The following is a 19,152-nucleotide window of genomic DNA, read 5'->3' as shown; positions in this document are numbered from 1 at the left end:
TTTGTTGAAGACTGCTGAGATTCTTAGTGCATATAAAGTATGTAAAATAAATGGTTCATGTTTATTTCATTTGAGAATATGTAACTATTTATAGAGACACAGATAGCTCTCCAAAGAAGTGGCTTGCATTAGCAGTGATGTTGAAAGTATGGATGGGTTATGCATGTTAGTGACTTACTTTCTTTTGAATAGTTCTTTTAACATCAGATTTTACCAAATCGTTCTATGCTTTCTGTGTGTTTTGGCTTGCTTTGTTTTTTAAAACTTTAGTGCTTTTAAGAAAGGACAATATAGATTTTTCATGATCTTTTAAGTTCCCTTCCAACCCAAAGCATTCATGATCATTCTATGTGCTATTTATTCAAGAAACAGTAATGTTTTATTGCAAGTATATCACCCTGTTGGAGACATACATACATCTTTTCTGTCTGTGTGTACTTGTATACCTAGACTTAATGTGCTTTCATGCACTGCTTTTTAGTTCAGAGAGATTCACATAGGCCTAAACAAGAGCAGGGAAATTAAATTAAGGTGGGAAGTTGAGATTCAAACTGTTGTTCAGACATCTGAGTTCTTACCTGTTGTTTTGAAAAGTTCTTTCAAGAAAAAATGACACTAATAGATAATCCTGGCACTACTGGGAATATACTTCTGATAATGATACTATGTGCCTTCATCTCAGGACCTGAAAGCTAATGAACAAAAACTTGAGTAGTTCTGTCAAAATTTTGGTGCTAGTACTGTATAAACATGAGAAGGACTGCACCCCTTCCCCCCACCCTTCCTTTTCCGTGTATTTATTGAGTCCCAAGCTTTATAAATCCAGATGTGGCCCTGAGGGAGCTGTTTGCTTTATAATATGTTTGCATAGCTATTTGCATAGCCAGCAGGCTATTTGTGGTCCGTTTGCAATGTACTCCAGCTTCCAGAGGGAGCCCTGCTGAAGCGACGCAGTACCCAGCCACCTTAGGCATGGGGAGAGATGAGCACAGGTGTATGTGCAAAAGATTGTCTAGACAACTTGGGGTTTAATATTGCTAGCCTTTTCTTTTCAGTATTATTGTTGTATTTTGTTTAATCTTGGGATACTGATTGTAGCTTATGATTTTTAAAAATTCTGTTTTGTCAGCAAATGGCTCACATCTCATGGTTTATCAGCCAAAGAAACACCCACATTTATTTTAAAACTAGCTAGAATCAGCTTCTTATTCAGGGTGAAAATTAAGTAAACTCTGACTTCAGTCTCTGAGCTTGTCTCTGACACTCGGTTTCTTTTTCCTGCTGTTGTCTTTCTGTGTGGGTATGACTTTTCTATCGTTAGTTTGTTTATAAAGAACAAACCAGTAGATTTTCAAATTCAGCATGGAATATCATTGGAGAATTAACTTCCTCCAGATGGCTTATAAAAGACTAATGGAGATCCTGTTGGTTCTATTCTTCTTTTAATTCTTTTTGGAAAAGAGTCCTTGTTAAATCTGAGATAAATCTGGAGAGGTCTTCCTACAGAAAAGAGACCTCACTTGGAAAATTATGAAAACCATTGAAATACAGAGCCAGTAATACTTAAGCACTAAATTCTTAGTGCTTAAGACACTGTTTTCTCATCTCTCTTAATGTTCTGAAATACTACTGTGGAGTTCTGTTGTGTAGAAGTCATAAATACTGGGACTATAGCTGAAGAAAAGATAAAACTGTTTTTTGTATGCAGTATGCTGTGTTTGCACAGTAGCTTAATTACTGTTTGAATTCTCTGCCTAATAAGGATAACTGGAGTTTCTTAAATGCTGTAAAATTAAGACAGGGGAATATGCTACAGATGAAGAAGATGAAGACATGGGACCTGTTCTTCCAGGAGGTGACATGGCTATTGAAGTATTCGATCTCCCTGAAAATGATGACATGTTTTCCCCCAGTGATGTGGACACCAGCAAGCTTACTCACAAATTCAAAGAAGTAAGTTACAGATAGAAAATATTCCTGAAATCTCTCACTGGAATTAAATTTCTAGTTACCTCATTGCTCAGTACTTGTCTTTTCTCTTGAAAACTAGAGTTGATGGCTAGCTGTTTGTGTACTTGGTACTTTTGAATGACTCAAAAAGTTCTGATTTAAAGAAGCAGAACTGTTTGGAGTTGTTTCAGCATCAGCTTTCAGGTGACTGTTGCATTGATAGAGGGTAATTTACAATTTTAAGTTTTCAGTACAGAAGTTATTCTGCCTCAGCACTTAGTTTGCATTTTTTGACCAGGAGGACAAGGTGCAAGTTAATTCATTACTTTAATTCATTACTGGCAGACTGCTGCTGCTTTTTGTTATTGTTGTTGTTTGTTAAGATTCTAATCAAAAGTGGTCGGGAGAACAAACAGCAAATGCTAAATTTCAGTGAAAAGGGACATGTGGAGCTCATCATTTCACAGCAACTCATCAATATACAGCAGTATTATATGTTTGGGCATGTGTTTAGAAAGATGCTGTATTGGGGAAGCAGGCATATTTCAAGCTGGTGTTTTACCAAACTCTGTGGTTACAGAGTTTGAGTAGCATCTGCTGGTGCTAACTGGGGCTTGAATCAGTGGTGTTTCTTGTGGTCATTGAATTAATATAACTTAATATACCAAAGAGCTGAGAAACATTTCTTCTGTATTTTAGGCTGTGCTTTTGATGTGGTTTATTGCTGAGCTTTCCTGAATTCTGATGCAAATGAAGACACGAGACAGTTTGGTTTATCTAAGCCCACAGTAATGGGCTGAGTGATGACAATAAAGAACACTTTTTAAATGATTTGGGCAACAGGACCTGTTGCACCCTTTTTGTCCTCCTTCCCCATCCCTTCACTCAAACCAAATATTTTATCTTCTATAAATATGTTGTTAATACTCTCTAGTTAGAGTAACGTATTGGAAGTATTCAGTCAATGAGCAACCACTCCCTTTTCTGCTGATAACCCTTTTCAATTTTTGGATGCCCACTTTTTTTCATAATTTTTTCTTGATAGTTCTTTACTTCACTTAAATGATAATTTTCTCACCGCATATTTCAAGTTCCAGGGTACTATGCAAATTAGCAGGACAGTCTACTTCATTTTCTAATGCTTTGCATCATACATACTGACAACTTTCTCAAAGTGGTGGGAAGATGTTACCATTCGGGTTGTGCCAGTGTACCAAGACTACGGAAACCACAGATGGGCAAGATAGTCACTTTTGAATAAATTACCCGTAAAACTATGTTTGAATACGGTTTCCCTCAGCTCGGGCTATTGCCATACTTGAGTGTGTCCAATGTGATTTGAAGGTATTTGCAAACCTGTCTGGTGCAGTGGCCTCAAAACGCTGGTGTAGGGGAGATCAGATGAAGGGACTGTGGGATCCTCCAATTTAAGTGCAGATGAGAGCCTGAGCAGAAAGCATTAAATGCTCCTGCTAAGAGTGGACTCTTTTTCACTAACCCACACAGTTACTGCTGTTAGAAGCATGCCACTTTTGCTTCGCTGTTTGCATTTAATAGTACACAGCTGCATTTTGTTGGCTGCTACAGAGTGAGTACATGTATTTTTCTTGGTATTTGCCCTGAATTCTTTCAACACTAGAGGACTTGTTCATGATCACGCTGCACAAGCCCACACAGTGTTTTCTGGAATTGTATTTAAAGAATAACTGTTCTTTCTTGTTCTTGCTCCAGAGATTAATGAAAGTATTAAACAAGTGGGTTGGACATAATCTTTAAGCATAATAGTTTGACCTAATTAATTGAATTCAGGCTTTGCAATGAAAAATGTGATCACATACTCTGAGAGCACTCTTATTTGAAATGCCTTGCTTTTGGAAGGAAGGTCAGAAGAGAGATAGCATTCCTGGGTGAATCACTGTACTTCTGCAAATGTTGTTTTCCTGGATGTAAAACAGGAAAAATGGGAGTGATGTTCCTTAACTGCTTTGAAAGAGCTAGACGGTTTATTTTAACTGTGATGATTGAAGAGAGACAAGATAGGGAGAAGGGACACCTTATGGAAGTATTAGGTATTATATGTCATGTCTTAATGAAATATATGAAAAATTATTATTATATGCAAAAAATACAATTATTATATAAATATTGTCATGGAGATTATTACATTCCATTGGGTACTTTCTTTTCCACTGTACTCTGGATATTTTAACATTTGCTGGCTTTTAATCCCATTCTACCTTTTGTGGTCTTAGATGAATTAGATCCATTTTCTCTGTATATCTTGTTTTTTGTAAAAAGTTGTATTGTCTTGAAGAAGCTTAATTGGCTTTACAAGATATCTTTGAAAAGGAAATGTGCTAAAAAATATGCAAAATGTCTTTGTTAAAAAGAAACTTTCACAGTTTTACATTGACTTAGAAAACATAAAGATACAAAACAGTATCTGCCAAGAATTTTTCTGACATGATATGGGACATAGATAGAATAAGGTATTTCTGCTCCCCTATTAGTAAACTTGCTTAAAATATTTTAAGTATGGAATCCAGATTTGCTTGCCAAACAGTTGACCTTGCCTGTTGTTCAATCTAACTTACAAATGTGTTAGTATTTCACATCTATTCTGCAAGCATAATTAGTTCTTCAAAAAGAAGTAAACAAAGAAAAAGGTAGATGTCCAGCTACCCGTTTCTCTGTTCAGCAGGAAAGTGTCTTTTTTCTTCTGCCTCAGTGGGATCTGCTGTACCATGTACTGATTCAATGATCTGACTGGGTGCTCAGTATTCATTTTTTTAACTTAATAACAGAGGGTATAAAAATAACTGTTAAAACCATCTGTACCTGAGCAGATTGTCATTTATGCAACAATTTGGAGTTTATTTGTATGTAATAATAAGCTGTTTAAGTGCTGCTTTTGGGTTTGTGGGGTTTTAGAAGAGATGGGAATGGACTGTAAGCAGGTAGCCTAAGGCTTTGAGTCTTGGCCATTTGATTTCATTATTAACTCTGCAAAGGGCAAAGTCTAGCTCATCTGTCCTTCCCCTGATTTTATCACAGTCCCAAACAATGAGGTAGCATAAATAAGCAAATGTCTGGGCACTTTATGAACACCATAACATTTTGAGATTTTTTTTCGTAATTTTTCACTACTAACAGAAATGGAATGATAAGAAAAAACAGTTTTCAGTCTCTGAAAATTGCAAATCAGAGGTTGGATTGCATGAGCTCAAAAATTGCAAGTAACATCTTGCAAATGCTAATTAAAGTATCTCCTTAGTTTTCTCTATATTTATAGTTACAGAAAGGTGAATATCCTTCTTGGCTTCCTGGCCTACTGGGTGGAGTAGCACCACTGGCCACTTCTTGTCGTTAACACCAGCTCCAGGGCTGCCAAGTGCCCTGTTCCTAGCTGCACTGGCATCACTCCGTCCTGGACCAGTACCTCTGCTCTCACGTGGCACTTCCTCAGGAACCCCATGTGGTCCCCGGGTTAGCTGCGTGCTTGGGGCAGCTTTGGTCTGACCCCATGTATGTTCCACCTGCCAGTGCCTCCACGTTCTACACGTTTCTGCAGGCTGTTATAGTCAATGACTGGTTTCATATGAAATGAAATCGTACATCTGCTCTTACTGAGCACTTGCAGATTCGTAACACTTTGCAGGGCTAAGTCAGAAAATGAGTGGAAGTAGTAGATGGTCCTGGGGACTAGAAGTGCTTACAGTCTCCTCTAAAGACAGTGACCAAGAAATGAAAGAAGATTCCTAAACTGTTCCTCAGGTGATACTGGTTGCATCAGCGTCTCCTTTATTACTTTCAGCATGAATTCAGTAATTCTCTGCTAGAAATTACTAGCAGTAATTACTAGACTAGTTTATTCACTAAATCAGTTAAGGCTGATTTGCAAATCAAACTGCATCAGAGAGTGTGCATTTCCTATGCCACAAGAAGTGCATTCAAGAGGCCCTGAGAAAAGGGAATTTCAAAAGTAGCCTTTCTCAAAGGTACTTGCACCAGTCAACTCTGTGATGGCACTTGTTATTTTGAAAATTACTCCTGTCCTCCAGAAGAGCATGTATTTTCTAACAGCCTGGTCTTCAAGAATATAGCCATTGCTTCACCACAGATTCTGGTTCAGTACTCCATTAGCTTAACCTAAACTGTTCCCAAAGGCTCCTGTTAGTCTTGTAAAAGGAGTAACGCCCATGTAAAACATGCTTTTCTGTAACTATTCCTGGTATTCATAAATAATGGACAAAGCCTTTGCCTCCATGACAGTGCCAGCTCGAGCTGTAATTCAGGTTTTGCTCTTGCCTTCAACTACTTACCCAACACACGCAAGTCACTGATCCAGATTAAATAGTGCTTTAGATTTAAGGTTTTGTGGCCTGTCAGAAGCTTGTCCATGTGGCCTGCTTTAAATCGTAAAGCAGCAGGGATTTGGGTGCAGACCAGTACTGGGTGCATGTGCATGATCATTTCCATTTGGATTAGGGTTATATTGTTGAAACTGTAGTTTGATTCATACTTCAGAGTATTCTTGGAGCTTGTGAATAGCAGACCTTCGGGGTGAAACTAAAGGTGTTTCAGGACATTGACTAATACATTCAAAGAGCTAATGAGTACTCACTCCAGAGGATCAGACTAATGTAGGTTAGTCCAAAGGCAATCCTCCTGAAGAGTGTGCAGGTGGATGCCAGGTCCTCAGCACCGACCCTTTCGCTGTACAGATGCACTGTTATTGTGACATGCTGCTTGGTAACGTAACTACAACCTTTAGTACACCGCCTGGGCTGTTAATCTACTTGCAATCATTTTGTGTGCTTGAATGCCGTTGGCTGTTTTTTAGTTTCTGCGTGTAACTGCTCTCACTTGAAATCACCAGCTTGAACAAAATAACTCCAGCTAATGGTGGAGAAGGATAACATCAGTTTACCTTTTTTCTTGCATGAAATAAATGTGTGGAATCTTCCCTCAAGCTTTTCCTGACTTCTTGAGTTGTTAAATCACTTACTTCCATATTTGCTTTTTTGTAACATGCCTGCTTTAATCAATGCAGTGGGACTTTCTGACAGCACTGGGATGTATTTCACGTTCACATCAGAGAGCAAAGCCCAGCAGGATAACATCATTTTTTGCTTTTTTTTTAAGCATAAGACATTTGGTTTTGCTAAACAGATTGGATGTTCTGATTTGAAATTATGAGTGGTTAGACGGCATCCTATCTTTAATTAGGTTGCACAGACTGAGTCATTTTGCAAGCTAGACATTTTAATTTACAATCTACTGCACTGCAGCACTCTTCAAGGCCTTCTGCTATGTAATAAGGTATTCAACTTGCAGTATAGGCTTTAAAATACTGGAGTACTTTCTGTGACTTCACTTGTTTATTTTATATTTTCAATTTTAGTTGCAAATCAAACATGCAGTTACAGAAGCTGAAATTCAGAAGCTGAAGACAAAGGTAAGAATCAATATATGGTTAATACATGCTGGTTTTTTCCTCTCGTGCAAAATCAGATCTAAAGACATGTATCTTTATGTGGGTGGGGAAGTCAACATCCTTATTAAAGGCTGATTAAGAATCACAGTGGCTCAGCTAAATCTTGTCTTGATGTGTGTTCTCTAGTCAAAGTTTCAAGTAAAATCTTAAGTGCTGCTATTAAGACAAACTGCCAACTTGTGTAGCTTCAATTAAACTTATATTTTAAGGGGTACCGTAATGATTAAATGGCAGATTTCTAGTTCTACAATTCTAATGCATTTTCTCATGTATTTAAATTATATTTTAAAATTATATTGAATAATCAAGTCTAAGTTCATAGCTTTTTTAAAAAATTTACCAGTGCTGTTAAAGTATCCTGTTTATGCTAGTTTCCTTTTTTGACAATTTTAAACCCCCTGTAATTTATTCAAAGGTATTTACTAGAAATTGCTTTTTATATACAGAAGAAAAAGTGCTGTTTCATGTTGTTGCAGTTCTCTTTAAAAGATAGTCTACAAATGAAAAAGCATACCAATTTAAGAGAAAACAGTACCTCACAATCAGTAGCTAGTTACTAGATTGCATTTGCTGTAGCAGTAGAAAGGAATTGTATTTTTTTGTACTAGGGTAACCTTTATGGGAAGTCAACTGATCATTCGGTTGTTGAGTAATGTTAGGTTTTATAATGACATCCTTCTACTAGAGTTTGACTACATTATAAAGGAAATAAAAAGAAGAGAAAGAGAAAATTGTACTTAAGAAAAGATTTTAAATTATTATTTCTTTCCAGCAACATTTGCATTCACCGTGTATTTTGCAGTGTCTATCAAACCTGTACAAATTATTGCTAAAACCAAATCCGAAGTGCAACTGTTTTCTGTAAGGGCAATTTCTGTTGTACTGTTTCAGTTCAGAAAGTCAGAAATCTTTTCTTCCTCTGCTTTCCAGTTCCAATCTAGCAATCAGAGCGACAGGGTCAATCCCTTGGGATTGTGCCAGTCCCCATTGACTTGCTGGCAGTGATGCGTGGGTGTAAACATTCATCTGTGCAAATCCATTTGCAAGATCAGGGTTAATGTGCCTTTTTGTGTTGGACCTTTTTACCTAGTGTTTTCAATAGAGCCAAAGAAAATGTGGCTAGTTTAGGTGTATTACTAATAAAACTGCAAACAAGTTATTTTCTTTGTGTGTGTGTCATCCATGATGCTAGCGGAACTGCCTAGAGCAAATTAAAGTCTTGATAAGTAAGCAGGCATGTTAAGGCATTTTTTGTTTTCTGTAAATTCTGGTGGCTAAAATATACAAACTGCTGAACAACCCTACCCTTATTCAGCACCAAACAAACCTGCAGCTAGCTTCTTCAGTTGGGAAGTGAGAAGCCTAACACAAAAAAAATCTTAAGAAAAAAAACAGCAAAGGAGCTAACATAATAAACTTGGCAGTAAAATTCAGTCATCTTTGAGGTCATGTGGAAAAGGTCATGGGATTCACTGGTGCCAAATAGTGGAACTGCACTGGTCATAGAGTTAAGTGGTCCTGATGTGTTTGGCAGAATTAGCACCTGAAATCTTCCAACAGCGAGGGCATATTTTCCGTTTCATATTAGCTCCTTGCAATGCAGTAAGTGAGTTTAAAGAAAACAAGAGTAATATAACAGGTTCTTTTTGTCCTCATAGTAGTTATAGCTTCAGTATTGGATGCCAAACTCTGTGCTGGCTTAAATGAAAAATGATTCTAGGTTACAACCCAGTGTTAAATTTTGAATTATGGTCTAGCTCTTTTGTTTGGCTTTCTAGATTAAGCAAGATTATGATATGAAAACACACATTGTAAGAATTCAATAGAATTTCTAACGTGGGTAAAAAAAGCAGATAGTTAGATTAGATGCAATTGGCTTTTTTCCTGTTGTTTTCTAAATTGTTCTTAAATCAAATATAGAACCTGGAAATCTGATTCCCCCCCCCCCCCCCCCCCCCCAAATAAGAAATGTCATCACTTTATGAAAGTGTATGAATGCTTTATAAAACCTGAGCCACGTGCACAGTGCTGACTGATTAACCCTGCACTTTGCCTGAATATTCCACTATTGACATTTTTAAAGTGTGTTAGTATAGCCCAGAGAAGCGTAGAGGCTGCGCTGAAACACATGGAAAAGGCTCTACTTTGTTTTATGAGGAAGTATAATGTATACATGGGCCTGGGTTTTTGTCCTGGAATGCTCTTTTCACTGCTAGCATATTACTGTTACAGTTACTAATTCACTGATTTTCACTATTCATGTTGCCTGAATCGATCCTAAACTGTTGGGCTGCACTTTGCAGCTTTTTACTGACTGCATCTCCACTCTTTTGTTCAGCTGCAGGCTGCTGAGAATGAGAAGGTGAGGTGGGAATTGGAGAAGAACCAACTCCAGCAGAACATTGAGGAGAATAAAGAAAGGATGATGAAATTAGAGAGTTACTGGATTGAGGCACAAACCCTGTGTCACACAGTGAATGAGCACCTCAAGGAGACACAAAGCCAGTATCAGGCTCTGGAGAAGAAATATAACAAGGCAAAGAAATTAATCAAGGATTTTCAGCAAAAGTAAGCAGCTACACCAGGCTCAGCAAATGACTTAGTGGCCAGATAGGAAACACGTATGAGATACGGTTTACAATATGAAACCCGCTATTAAACTCCTGTAAAACCTCTGTAAAACTCCTGTAATGTAAACACTGTTTTTCAGATTTTTTCCCCTGAAAAACATGGGCTCTTTATTATTGAAAAATGTTAGTAGTGTTCAAGTATTAGTTTAGTATTGCTGAAAAATAGTAATATAACTAAATAAAGACTTAGTCTGTAGTATTCCAGGTTGTCATGTTTCAGAATTACTAGATAATGTGTTTGCAAACAACCAAGAGTAATGATAGTTAAGCATTTCATTATCAAGGTTTGCAGTAATTTGTATTAGTATTGTGTCAGCTGGATTCACTCCTGCTGTGTGCTAATGTAACATCAAAAAGAAAATTGTTTTGTTACATTTTACATTTCATTTTTCTTCTTCTCGTAGATGCCAAGAATGTTTGAGCTGAGTTGAGCTAACTGATGGTTACCTGGCCCCCTCTGTTTCATGTGGTCCCCTCTCCCTGATGGCTAGCAAGAATAGTAACATCTTACATTTCCATAACAGCTTCCATTCCCCCAAATATTTTTTTTTTTTTGCAGAAGCAGCAGCTTTTTCATTTTCTGCTGAAATATACTCATTTAAAGAAGAAAATTCAAAAACATACAGCATGTCAAGTGACAACTGGGATTGCAGAAGTGAATATCCTGTCCCATTAAAAAGGGGGTTAGATAGTCAAAATGTCATTACCCATCTTGGAATTTTGTGATTGTTCCACAGCTAGCTGGCATCTTACGTGCTTTCTATCACAAATGTCTTAGATTTTCAAAGTAAAAAGAAATAGAGAAAATAGCTAGAGTGAGCTTGGATAGCCTTTTTGTTGTTATTCTGCTTTATGTTAGTTAAAGATCTAGTCAGTTGTTTTTAACTGTCTCAGATTCCTAAAATCACCTAACAGATTTCCTTATAGCTTACTAGAAAACTAGATTTGGAAACTTACGGATGTCCTTTCTGTGAAGGAGTGCAGTCATACTCTAATAAAAACAGAGATTTTGCTCCATTTCCTGTAACAGAACACAGGATTAACTAAGCTAGCATTTTTGTTGTAAATATGGATTATGAAAAAAAAAAAGTTGAACTGGTTAGATAATAAGTTAGAACAACTGAGATACTATTCTTTCCCAGATAAATTCCTCTTACCATTTTTATATCTTCAGCTAGCATATTCACTTAGACTAAGTAATAGTTTAGGGTTTTGTCCTAATTGCAGTTTCACACTTTTTACTGGGTTAGTAATAAATGACTTGTCAAAGACAGATTTTTGTGATGCATAGCTTAAGATATATCAGAACATTTTATTTCCTGTTTGAAGCTTATTGCTTTGATGACAGCAAATACATCTTTTTTTTTTCCCCTAAGAGAACTTGACTTCATCAAACGCCAGGAAGCTGAACGAAAGAAAATAGAAGATTTGGAGAAAGCACACCTTGCAGAAGTTCAAGGTTTACAAGCTCGTGTAAGTAGTATTTACTCTCATATTTGAAGAATGAGACAATTCTGTCTTATATGCTGGAAAAAAACCTGCATCTCATAGATATGTGTGTGTGTTACGGGTAACACCACATTGTATTTCTTTCAGATACGAGACTTGGAAGCAGAAGTTTTCAGACTAATGAAGCAAAATGGGAGCCAGGTTAACAATAACAACAACATTTTTGAAAGGCAGACATCTTTTGGAGAAGTTTCTAGAGGAGACCCACTGGAAAATCTAGATACTAAGCAAATGTCCTGCCTGGATGGCTTAAGTCAAGGTTTGTTTGAACCAAACCATAACTCCTATTAATATGTATGTAAATAGCATGGTTATCATTTAGGATTTAAAAGAAACAGTTAATAATGCAAGGATGTTGTTATTTTTCTGAAATTCAGTATCTAATGGCAGCTGTATCAGAGTTATATCAAATAACGCCAATATAGAGTCCAGAGTCCCAGAATAGCTGTACAATGCATATTCTTAAAGAAAAGGAAGTGACTAAGTGCTAATAAAGCGAAGATCATTACTGGTTTCTTAAAACTTCCAGTGGGATGCCATAATGTTTAGTTTTAATTTGATGCTTCTGGTACATTAATAAAGTAGGAGAAAAATGTGTTTTCTCCTGTGTTCCTAAATCTGTCATTAATTACCCAACCAATGAAGATCAAACAAGAAAAAAGTTACCAGAATGAAAAAAAATATGTTAAATCTACCATTTTGAATGGATCTCTACAGGTACTGATTTCACCTTGGTGCAGACATTGGAAGGAACCATGTAGGTTGCACTCACCATTTCTCAGGATGGAGCTTTTTGTGAATAAAATGCAGATTTTTCACTAGCACATTAATTACAAATCTTATTCAGCTATAACATGGCCTGATTTACAACATAAGGCTTGTAAGACACTGTTCTGGATTACCAAAGAGCCAAAACAATTTGTGGCAACACTGAGCTCTGGACAGAGATGCTGTCAGCAAGGTGACTGTGACCTTTACTTGTTTTGCTTAGGAAAGATAGTTCCCATTTTTCAGGCTGTGCCAGTGAAAACATACAGATAACTTCCACAGCTTTGAAGTTCCATAATTGTGAGTGGCTCCTCACTGTTGAAGTATATGCAGAATTAAAGCCAATTTTAGGTCCACAGCCTCGGAACAAAATTGTTTGGCACAGGAGCAGTACTTACTGTGTATTTAGTAACATCTGTGAAATCAGGTATTGGAGGTGATGAGATTCTGACAAGGGAGCACCAGAGTCTATTCCTATATAGGTTTTAATTTTGAATAAACTATAATATTTATTTCTCTGGTGAAAAAAAATGCACTACATTACCAAATAATTTCTAGCAAGCACAGAGGTGTTTTATTAAAATTGATTATTTTAGCTGTTATTTCATGTGTGGACCTGAACAATATTGCTCTGCAAACAGATCAATGTGAACTATGCTTTTAACAAACCATGCGTATAAAAAAGAGCTAGTCTTGCTGAAATGGTATCTAGATGTTATGAACACCTTGTGGAATTGATTTCCACAAGTCTTCACAGAACTGTCTCTTTCCAGCCAGTGTTTGTTGTATCGAAATCTCTGAAGTTCAGAAGAGCACTCAGCTTGACAGAAAAGGCTGTATTTCTGCCGTAGGGACTCAGTGTTACAGAGTATTTCATACTTGGCAACACTGTTAAGAGAAAACCTTCTAGTAGTTTGCATCAGGAGAGGAGAGTGTGGTTTTTTTACCCAACTCACAAAAACCATGTTTTTACTTGCTGTTGTAACAATGGCAACACACGTCTGTGGCCCAAGAGCTGAAATCCAGGAATTTCCACACGTAAAAAAAAAATCTTTGTAAAATTATTTCTAAGAATTTGAAATACTTTGGATAGCATTAAAACTCTCTGTGTCAGTACTGTCAAATAATATATTTCAATTTATCTATTTGTATGAAATTTTTCATTTTTCAAGAACTGCCAATTTTCATTGCAAAAATGTTCCCCTGGGGAAATGTTACCAGTGTTCAGGACTTCTGAGAGTTAGAATAGATGATCTGTGAACTCAAATGCCCAAGCTTAACCACCTGAACACAAACACAGATTATTTGCTAGGAAAAACAGGCAATCAGCAGTGATTTTCTGAAAGCAGAAGCATAGTTAGACCTTAGATTCCAGTCTGGGTTTGTGTTTTTAACAAGAGAAAAGAAAAGCCCTTTTTTAAAATAAGAGGTCTCTAAACATACTGTAGCACTCTTTGACTTCTATATACCTTTTCCAGTAAATTTTGTATCAGAGTCTCTGAGGTCTGTATCAGATAGCAGTGTAGTGAAACTTGCTCTGCAAAGAGCCTGTGTCTCCATATCACCCTTGGGTAAACCTTTTAAGAAAAGGACTTGCCATTGTCTAGTAATACTAGTCACTAATAATTAGTGTATTTACTAATCAACTCATGGATGTTTGCAGAGGAGCTATAAAGGGCAGGGGAGACATCCATGATGTCTTCGGAGGGCGGGCAGAGTTCCTCCGGGTGCAGCGTGTTGTGCACACCGTCTTTGTGATGTTCACATAAGCGCTCCAGTCTCTTTTCTGGCTTTTGTTTGGCAAGTAGAACACACGCTTCCTTATCAAGCCTCAGTGTTAAGTTTGTGGGGTGGGACTGCATGTGCACAGGCACAACCCATAATTTTTTTTGTGAAGTTTGCAGACCTGTCTTCCCTCTAAAACTCAGGTTATGTAAAAATATGTGTTTTAATGAAAATGATACCAAGTATATTTTTTGCTTCAGTGTGGTCTGAGGTGTTTATTACATTCTTGCATGGTAGTAGATTTGGGAAGAAGTAATGGATGCAACTTGATGGTCACATAGATACGAGCATAGCTGTTCCTGCCACTGCAGGTGCTCCAGACGTGTTAGCATCATGCCAGACAGTATGACTCCTCAGGCTGGATCATAACCTCATACTGGGTTTGAGGGGCTGCCAGTAACATCAGTGGAAGTTAGAAAATCAAAGCTGTTGTGGCCCACAGAGTTCTTCCTTCGCTTTGCTGAGGAATATTAGAAGCCTGAGGATTATGTTTCTTTTACAAATACATTATTTATTCTGAGAGTCCAGAAAAACAGATAAAGTGCATTGTAGCTTTCTGGTTTAGTGGTCACGAGCCGTGTAGAGAATCGAGCTATTCACTGGAAGGCAGGCAGTGGTTTGAAATCTAAACAGCTCAGTGCCGGTGCCAACTTTGACAGTATTTGCTAGTCTCTGAGCAAATGCCTGTTCAAGCCACATTAATGGCTATATTTTCTGGGTGCCTTGGGATCTCCAGGAGTGCATCAGTTTAAAGAAGGAGATTTTGCAATCTATCAGCTTATATAATGGAAAAACAGTGGGAGGACAGGCGAGCTCTTCCCCACTCTACAGTGGTACCGAAATAATTCACATGGTCAATAATTCACTGGAGTCAAGTGGTTGAACGCCTGCTGAAAGAAAGTCTAATTACATTGTCTCCGAGAGCAAAATAAAACCTGTTGTGACTTTTACATGAGAGATTTATCAGGCTCCCCAGTGCGTTGGGAGGTTCCTAGAGAAACGCGTGGGGTGCGTGTTTGTGCCGAGGAGCAGCAAGGGCCAGCAGCTCTCTGAAGGAGAGGCAGCTGGGACCGAGGACGACAGCACATGTGGCTGGAGCAGAGACCGCCTGACAGAGCCCACTCCCACGGCACCCAAGTGTGTTGAACAGGGAAGGTCCAGTGATGGAACCCAGGGTCAGCTGGGATCCTGGGCAAGTTCGTAGTGGTGAGGCAGGCCTGAGAGCAAGCTGAGAAATCTGTCCCTGGGTTGTGGCTCAGGTCCAGACCCACATGGCCTGAGAAGAAATCCCAGTGTAAATGCAGCTTTGACATAGGATGGAACCCCCTGCCGATGCTGTAAGAGCTCGCTTTTTGCAGCAGGCTGAACTGTGGTAGGTACCTGCAGCGCGAGAGCAACAGTGGGTGTGAGCAGCCCAGCTGTGGGGTGCAGGGAGCAGTAAGCTCCAGGCCCAGGTAGTATTGCTTTAACGAGGCCAATATGAGCACTTCCGTGGTGATCCATTTGCAGTGCTGTGTTGATAGTTTGCATAATTTCAGCAGTGAAAGGAATGGATGTATGGAAGTATGCACACCTGAAAGAACAAATGTAAGCAGTTCAGGTGATGACAACGTGCAGTTATCCTATCGCGTACTTACGACGGAAACATAATTACAAGTCAGACAATGCTAATGATTCTGTAGTGTCATCTGAATCTGGAATTTAACTCTTACATAAGGAAGAAAAGCAAAACATGGTACTGGAAGTCTTTGCAGTGCTTTAAGACAGCATAAATGTGCAAAAATAAAAACAAGTTTGAATGAGTCTTACCCCTCGGTGTACCTACTGACATACTCACTCGCCTGTGGCTCTGATTTCAGAAGACAGTTTGAGCTAAACTAACAGATCATTACTGTTGAGATGGGAGACCCCACGCCATCCCTGCCTTTCTCCAGCCACCTGGTTCTACCTCTTCCATTGCCCTGTTCCAGCATTTACACACTTGTGTACACACACTGTTTCAATGAAAGAACAGAAAACTGACCAAGAGGGGAAGAGATTGGAATGTCAGACTAAAATTGGATAGTTTCTGCTTTGTCAGTCATTTGAATCAGCAAGCTGCAGTCTGGATCCTGGGGGACTCAGAGCCCAGGGGTTTGTGACAGCAGGAGGAAGAGCCAGAGCTCTCCGTTTTGGAGTGGGGTAAGTCACCGAGTCAATTCCACTTGGTGAAATCACATTCTCCGAGACTGAAAGTCAGGATGCCATGGAAAGCAATGAGAAGAATTTCAGCTTTGTTGAATTCAGTCAATTTCTGCATTGGATTCAGTGAAGCTAAGATGTCTCCGTTTATATTTGTTTAAAGCAAAAATGTCTGTAAGATCAGCTTCTAATTAATTAGTGTGTTACGAATGCAGTACTTAGACAAGTAAATCTAACAGATTGTGGTTTGATTTGTACTATGAGGGTTGCAAAAAAAAAAAAGTTACAACCATAGAGAATTTCCTCATCTGGTGTAATATGTGAAAACACCTTTTAAAATGTGTTTTGTCTTACTGCAGCTTTGTAAAATGTTAAATTTGCTGAAATACTCAGATTTCATTTGGCTGGATGATTGGTAGCCAAGAAAAGTGCAGTCATGTTAGGTCTATTTGTAGAGGCAAGGCATATGTGAAGTGTTTAGTATACTGGGCTCACAAAGCATTCAGGAATAGGGTGACTTTGAACCTAGGCAGATAAGATGGTTTCATTGTTTGATTTTTTTTAAGCGAATATTTCCCCACTTTTCATGTATCGCATTATGGTGTTTGGGCAGTAGATCAAAGGGGTAAGATCTGAAACTGCTTTGCCTTCAATACCAAAGAAATAGGTTTTCATAATTTTTCCAGCAGAAGGTTATATGTACAAAGACAGCAGTGAATATGTCTGAGAGTGACAGTGTCCAGCTTTTTTCTGATGGTTATATAAAAACGCAGCAGTGGGGTTTGTTTTTTTTTTCCATTTTGTTATTTTAAAGTACATATGGTAAAAGACAATATCTGCACAAACCCTAGACCTTCAGAAAATACAGCGGTTTTGTAGAGTTAAGAAGTGGGAGAGTAGAGTACATCTCCTGGCTTTCACCCGGATCTTCTGGTTGAGTTTTGTTAGGGTAATTACTACTGCCTTACAGCACACCTCTCGGAGAGTTTTTGAGCTGTTAGATCAAGATAACAGAGCCTGTGTCCGGCTCTGCACAATATAACGTTTTTTCCAATCAGGGCGAGCCAGAGTCCCTTAGCTCTTGTGCAGACGATGGCCTTCCCATTCCTGCCTTGAACAGCTGTGATTCAGGGCGCCTTTCACGGACCTTCTGCGTAGATTAATTTCATTTTATTTTCAGTGTCATGATAAACTTTGTGCGACATCTCTGACAGCTGCTTGCAGTGAAAATTTATTTCAGCAGTCACGGGTTCTTCCTGCAAAGCTGTGACACTGCCTTGCTAATGATTTGCCATAATGTGTTGCTGTTGGAAAGTTGAAACCAGACAACTGCAGTAGACGGTGACAATCGCAGTAATGACTCTGTGCTCCAGACTCCTGCCTGGGGAAGGGGGCCTGGGGAGTGGCTTCTGATGTGCTCCAAGTAGAAGTGAGGCAGGGCTGTGTTTCTGTTAGGCCAGTCATATCTATCTGTTCGTATGAGGGACCGAGACTGGTGCTGACAGGGATGTCTTACTTCAGTTTACCAGAGATTATGTAAATTTTAAAGAGTTTGAAGGAATAAAAGAGAGAAGAGTCCGTAAGAGGAGGCAGTGGTTCTGAGGGCGGCACAGCAAGGGAGGAAGTAACAGATGAGACTGCCAGGTGCTAATAAGAAGGTGCTTTTAATTGCAGAAGTATTGGGGTGAACAAGTGGGGCACCTTATTTGAATTGTCACATAGAACTTTGAACAACAGATGACCTTAGAATCCAGAGGAGGATTGGGATTCCTCTCTGCTGTACCCTCCTGAGACAGGGTGATAGACTAAGCAACCTGGTTCACTGTAGCTCCAAAGGAATGAGTTTAACGCTTGGTTCATAATCCCGTAAAAGGCTGCCTATAAAGCAACCCAGTCACCTACTGACTGCAGACATTTTGCACATATTGTACAAGGTTATTTGGGGGGTCATTCAGTACAGGAGAAAACAAGTCATATTCTTTAAATGTGTAAGCCATTCTGATTATGATGAAATGTAGAGCAGCCTGAGGACTGTTCTAGATATTTCCTCTGTAATTTGATAAGCAGCCTGCAAAACTGGTGGAGTTACAAGAGAAATGCTTAGTGGGGCAGCTGTGGGGAAAAATGGCAGTCCAGTCCCTCCTCCTCAAGTTGTTTAAAAGGCTGGGTTTGGAGATAAATGAATTGGTCCCCTGGGTCTAAATTGGCATATTCATCCAGACACTAGGAACTGTCTGTCAAACAGCAGTGAGATGAGGATTCCTTTGCTTTACACCTTGGTGGAGGAGAAGCCATTGCAGGCCAAGCACATGCAAGTCCATCTGAGGGTGTCCAAGTGGACCTGCTTTCTGGGCTAGTACAGCTGGTTTTGTGTGATCCTTAACGTAACAGTGGGAATAATTTGTTGAATTTTTAAATATTTGCAGTCGATTCTTTGCTATGTACCTACTGGATCTGTATAGATAAATTTGTTAATGGTTTATGCAAATAACCTTTTTTTTTTTTTTTTGCATTCATACTTTAATAGTTATGAAGATACAGGTACAGGTAAAATATGCAAAGTACATGTACTCACAATTGCAGCTCTTGTCTTACAAAAAAGTAATGAAAGATTCTTCTGTTAAATAGTTTCAAATCATGCTTCCATACAGATTTCAGTGAAGCAGTGCCAGAAACTGAGAGACTGGACTCCAAAGCTCTGAAGACTCGAGCTCAGCTTTCAGTGAAGAACAAGCGGCAGAGGCCTTCTAGAACAAGGCTGTATGATAGCATCAGCTCAACTGATGGAGAGGACAGCCTTGAACGAAAGGTGAGAAGGACTCTACCCTCTCT

The 19,152-nt window shown here is 38.7% G+C and overlaps 1 protein-coding gene across 7 annotated transcripts in view; it reads left to right on the top strand.

Annotated features, from left to right (window-relative positions):
• Nucleotides 1–19,152, top strand: part of PPP1R9A (protein phosphatase 1 regulatory subunit 9A) — a 146,354-nt gene that overhangs the window by 106,368 nt on the left and 20,834 nt on the right. For all 7 annotated transcript variants that reach the window (XM_055803598.1, XM_055803602.1, XM_055803601.1 and 4 more), the window contains exons 7-12: nt 1,798–1,953; nt 7,355–7,408; nt 9,786–10,015; nt 11,454–11,550; nt 11,674–11,845; nt 18,972–19,129. In XM_055803598.1, coding sequence (XP_055659573.1) covers nt 1,798–1,953; nt 7,355–7,408; nt 9,786–10,015; nt 11,454–11,550; nt 11,674–11,845; nt 18,972–19,129 — 867 coding nt within the window. The remainder of the gene's footprint in view (nt 1–1,797; nt 1,954–7,354; nt 7,409–9,785; nt 10,016–11,453; nt 11,551–11,673; nt 11,846–18,971; nt 19,130–19,152) is intronic.

Source organism: Falco peregrinus, chromosome 5 (assembly GCF_023634155.1).
Source record: "Falco peregrinus isolate bFalPer1 chromosome 5, bFalPer1.pri, whole genome shotgun sequence".
Classification (NCBI taxonomy): domain Eukaryota; kingdom Metazoa; phylum Chordata; class Aves; order Falconiformes; family Falconidae; genus Falco; species Falco peregrinus.
Note: the sequence above shows the minus strand (reverse complement) of the source record. Positions and strands in the feature narration are given on the sequence as shown.